Here is a 5,648-nt window from a genome sequence, read left to right as displayed (position 1 = left end):
ATAGAAAGATGGAACTTGATCTCGCTTCAGGTTACATTTTGTTTCATTCATTGGTTTGCCGGGACAAGTTATTCACATCACATAATTGCACAATAAAATCATAGTAATATTTATTTCACAGTACATGAGTACATTTCCTGTCGTGTCAATAGACTTCCTCTAACTTCTACAAAAATAGTTTTGAGGTCAGACAAAACCATGTATATATATATCTAATCTGCAATGTTAACGTTCTTTAGTTCCAGTCAGACAGTCTAAAACTAGAAACTTCCTTATCGACAACTTCCATTTCCTTAAACTATTCTAATACAATACAGTTGTGAAGCAGATACATCCACGTCGGGACAGAAATGTCCCTGTCTGATGAGCAAAAGCAGAAACTCTGGAAGCAACCATGATGACACATAACCTATATCTCCTAAATGAGATGCTGCCATAGTGCGGCGACATAGTGAGGTAACCTGCGCAGGTACGAACAACAACTCACACACTACACAACGTAGTTGGAACGATCTTTTTAGGGGGGGGATGACGACTCACGGGAAACGCACATCTCGCACTTCACAAATAAACTCCCAGCCGATCCAGAACAACTAGAAATACAGGTGCAGGGGCGTTTCAACCCAGGCCTGGGAACCTGTCAGAGCCTGTAGCTGATACGAGGTATAGCTTCTATGACATGCTAATACACATAACAAAGGCGTGAATTACACAGCAGACTTAGAGATAATGAGCTGGTGGAGAGACTGGGACAGAGAACAGGGCTTAAGAGGATCAGGATGTCTAATTAACGTAAGGCTGTAAGACTGATAGGGCTGGTCTGGAGCATAGACTGACTGTATATGTCAGCACTGAGGAGCAGTCACTTCCGCCAGGTCTGTCTGTCTGCCTATCAGCCTGGGAGCATAGTAGGTTATAGTCACAGCCAGCACTGACTGACTGACTGACTGTCTGTCTGTCTGTCTGTCTGTCTGTCTATCTGACTGTCTGTCTGCATGCATATAGGCCTATCAGCCTGGGAGCATAGTAGGTTATAGTCACAGCCAGCACTGACTGACTGACTGACTGACTGTCTGTCTGTCTGTCTGTCTGTCTGTCTGTCTGTCTGTCTGTCTGTCTGCCTATCAGCCTGGGAGCATAGTAGGTTATAGTCACAGCCAGCACTGACTGACTGACTGACTGTCTGTCTGTCTGTCTGTCTGTCTGTCTGTCTGTCTGTCTGTCTGTCTGTCTGTCTGTCTGTCTGTCTGCATATAGGCCTATCAGCCTGGGAGCATAGTAGGTTATACTCTGGTCAAGAGGATGGATGCATGGAATGGTCACAGCCAGCACTGTCTGTCTGTGAGTCTGTCTATATGTCTGTATGTCAGTCTGTCTGTAAGTCAGTCTGTAAGTCAGTCTGTAAGTCTGCCAGTCTGTCTGTCTGTAAGTCTGTAAGTCTGTCTGTAAGTCTGTCTGTAAGTCTGTCTGTAAGTCTGTAAGTCTGTCTGTAAGTCTGTCTGTAAGTCTGTCTGTAAGTCTGTCTGTAAGTCTGTAAGTCTGTATGTAAGTCTGTAAGTCTGTCTGTAAGTCTGTAAGTCTGTCTGTAAGTCTGTAAGTCTGTCTGTAAGTCTGTAAGTCTGTCTGTAAGTCTGTCAGTCATTCAGTCTGACAGTCTGTCTGTCAGTCTGTCTGTCAGTCTGTCTGTCTGTAAGTCTGTCTGTAAGTCTGTCAGTCTGTCTGTAAGTCTGTCAGTCAGTCAGTCTGACAGTCTGTCTGTCAGTCTGTCAGTCTGTCTGTCTGTCTGTAAGTCTGTCTGTAAGTCTGTAAGTCTGTCTGTAAGTCTGTAAGTCTGTCTGTAAGTCTGTCTGTAAGTCTGAGTAAGTCTGTCAGTAAGTCAGTCTGTCTGTAAGTCTGTCTGTAAGTCTGTCTGTAAGTCAGTCTGTCTGTCTGTAAGTCTGTCTGTAAGTCTGTCAGTCAGTCAGTCAGCCTGTCTGTCTGTCTGTCTGTAAGTCTGTCTGCATTCAGCCAGGGTAGTATAATAGATAATAAATGTCATATAATAATGATGTGAGATGATGATAATCATAATGAACAGGAGAGAGAGAGAGAGAGAGAGAGACACAGTGCAATAGTGCAATAGGAGACTGGGCTGTAAATTCACCGACCACTAATACATTTCGAAAGGGTTTAAAACGAGTTGTAGAAAATTACAACAAAAAAAACTCTATATGTCAGATGACAACCACAGATCTCTACTGATATCCAACGCATGCAATAACAGGAACATTAATCAGACCATATGCCAGGCTGCGTTGGGACAAAATGTTACCTCACCATACAATAACCCAACTGACAGATGGCACCCGTTGTAGGAAACATTAGCAGGTAGGCCTCGTAGCTGGGTTTAGAGAGCGCTCTGAGAAACGACTCACCCCACTGTAAACAGAGGAGAGCTGCTGTCCATCGCCACGAAGCCATCATCATCATCATCATCATCCGTCCCGATGCCCCCTGCTGCAGATGGATTATGTCGATTCAAATTCCTCTACTCGTCTCTGTGGTTGTATCCGGATACATTCCCTCTCTCGTTCAGTTCAATCAATGACACATCGACATCAATGTAACGTTTGCAATCCACTGGACATTACATTATGGAACGTTGAAATATCCGATCGGTTACAATGCAATGTTGATTTAGTAAGTCCCGATGTTTAGCTAGCTAGGCAACCATTCAAGCTAACAATATCCATCCACTGCAGCTATTACACATGCAATACTTTCTCTTGCATTACAATGCCGTCTTTGTAAACCGGAATAGCCTAAATAATATTTCGCACACGTAATGACCAATTCATTTTTTCTCTAGCTAAATATTTGCCTGAGCAGCCTTTTCCATCCAACATGCTGTCCGAATGCGATCGCTGTTGGTATCACAGGGGGCAAGGGAGAGAGAGGCAATGGGAGGACTCCGTAGTGTAGGGGAGGGTTTCTGGCGAGGAAAAACCATCAAATTACAAGACAGAGAATCATTGGCCGAAAAAAACAATAGATGACATTCTAAGCCAATGAAAACGGAATGCGCTGAAATTGGTTAAACCAATCAGCTCGTCCATATAGCTCCGAATCGGCGCCAGAATCTAGGGCGGCCCCGCCTCCCCTGCCTGTCCACTGTTTTCTATGCAACATAGAGAATGATAGAGAAAGCAACCCTATATTATTCCGAAATATGGCGTCTGTGAACCCACTTGCAGCGCCGTTGAGGCAATCTCCATTTTGAAGTTGTCTATTTTTCTTCACGATTGACTGATCCCTCCTGATGACACGGTTGAACATGACTCCAACAGGGTCATCAAGAGGGATATGCAATGAAGCTGTATGTCACGCGCAGTTGACGACATTAAAATGGTGGAAGCCTTCAGGAACGCTGGCAATGCCAACATTTTATTTTGACTACTATAGACGCCACTATCATCCTCTATGGAATGCAAAGACCGATGTATCCTGCCCAATGCATATTATTTCCATAAGAAAAAAACGTTTGTTCCAATTATTATGGGAGAAACAGGCTAGACCACAGACGGTGTCCCAACCTACAAAGATGTTGCCTTTAAAGGCTGGATTAAAATCGTCTCTTCCATTCCAAAAAATAAGACCACAGACTGGGCCTAAACTAGAACATTACTATTATCACAATAAGCATTGTAATAATTACATGATCATGTTAATAAGACCACTAAATATAGGATGTTTCCCAATAACTAGTTGTAACAGCACCACATATTACAGACAGGGACTAGTTACGGTAACACCAGATATTACAGACAGGGACTAGTTATGGTAACACCAGATATTACAGACAGGGACTAGTTGTAACAGCACCAGATATTACAGACAGAGACTAGTTATGGTAGCACCAGATATTACAGACAGAGACTAGTTATGGTAGCACCAGATATTACAGACAGGGACTAGTTGTAACAGCACCAGATATTACAGACAGAGACTAGTTATGGTAGCACCAGATATTACAGACAGAGACTAGTTATGGTAGCACCAGATATTACAGACAGGGACTAGTTATGGTAACACCAGATATTACAGACAGGAACTAGTTGTAACAGCACCAGATATTACAGACAGGGACTAGTTATGGTAACACCAGATATTACAGACAGGGACTAGTTATGGTAACACCAGATATTACAGACAGGGACTAGTTGTAACAGCACCAGATATTACAGACAGAGACTAGTTATGGTAGCACCAGATATTACAGACAGGGACTAGTTATGGTAGCACCAGATATTACAGACAGGGACTAGTTATGATAACACCAGATATTACAGACAGGGACTAGTTGTAACAGCACCAGATATTACAGACAGGGACTAGTTATGGTAGCACCAGATATTACAGACAGGGACTAGTTATGGTAGCACCAGATATTACAGACAGGGACTAGTTATGGTAGCACCAGATATTACAGACAGGGACTAGTTATGGTAACACCAGATATTACAGACAGGGACTAGTTATGGTAGCACCAGATATTACAGACAGGGACTAGTTATGGTAGCACCAGATATTACAGACAGGGACTAGTTATGGTAGCACCAGATATTACAGACAGGGACTAGTTATGATAACACCAGATATTACAGACAGGGACTAGTTATGGTAGCACCAGATATTACAGACAGGGACTAGTTATGGTAGCACCAGATATTACAGACAGGGACTAGTTGTAACAGCACCACATATTACAGACAGGGACTAGTTATGGTAACACCAGATATTACAGACAGGGACTAGTTATGGTAGCACCAGATATTACAGACAGGGACTAGTTATGGTAACACCAGATATTACAGACAGGGACTAGTTATGGTAGCACCAGATATTACAGACAGGGACTAGTTGTAACAGCACCAGATATTACAGACAGGGACTAGTTATGGTAGCACCACATATTACAGACAGGGACTAGTTATGGTCCTTCTGTGGCACAGTTGGTAGAGCATGGCGCTTGTAACGCCAGGGTAGTGGGTTCGATTCCCGGGACCACCCATACGTAGAATGTATGCACACATGACTGTAAGTCGCTTTGGATAAAAGCGTCTGCTAAATGGAATATATATTATTATATATTAGTTATGGTAGCACCAGATATTACAGACAGGGACTAGTTGTAACAGCACCACATATTACAGACAGGGACTAGTTGTAACAGCACCACATATTACAGACAGGGACTAGTTATGGTAGCACCAGATATTACAGACAGGGACTAGTTATGGTAGCACCAGATATTACAGACAGGGACTAGTTGTAACAGCACCAGATATTACAGACAGGGACTAGTTGCAACAGCACCAGATATTACAGACAGGGACTAGTTATGGTAGCACCAGATATTACAGACAGGGACTCGTTATGGTAGCACCAGATATTACAGACAGGGACTAGTTGCAACAGCACCAGATATTACAGACAGGGGACTAGTTATGGTAGCACCAGATATTACAGACAGGGACTAGTTGTAACAGCACCAGATATTACAGACAGGGACTAGTTATGGTAGCACCAGATATTACAGACAGGGACTAGTTATGGTAACACCAGATATTACAGACAGGAACTAGTTGTAACAGCACCAGATATTACAG

The 5,648-nt window shown here is 43.0% G+C and overlaps 1 protein-coding gene across 1 annotated transcript in view; it reads right to left on the bottom strand.

Moving 5' to 3' along the window:
* The window catches only part of igsf8 (immunoglobulin superfamily, member 8), a 19,744-nt gene extending 16,800 nt beyond the window's left edge, over nt 1–2,944 (bottom strand). The window contains exon 1 of the mRNA XM_052526439.1: nt 2,415–2,944. Coding sequence (XP_052382399.1) covers nt 2,415–2,478 — 64 coding nt within the window. The 5' untranslated portion in view covers nt 2,479–2,944. The remainder of the gene's footprint in view (nt 1–2,414) is intronic.
* Nucleotides 2,945–5,648: the final 2,704 nt, after the last annotated feature.

This window comes from Oncorhynchus keta, chromosome 10 (genome assembly GCF_023373465.1).
Source record: "Oncorhynchus keta strain PuntledgeMale-10-30-2019 chromosome 10, Oket_V2, whole genome shotgun sequence".
NCBI classification, from domain to species: domain Eukaryota; kingdom Metazoa; phylum Chordata; class Actinopteri; order Salmoniformes; family Salmonidae; genus Oncorhynchus; species Oncorhynchus keta.
The sequence above is the reverse complement of the archived record's forward strand: the minus strand, read 5'-3'. Positions and strand labels throughout refer to the sequence as shown.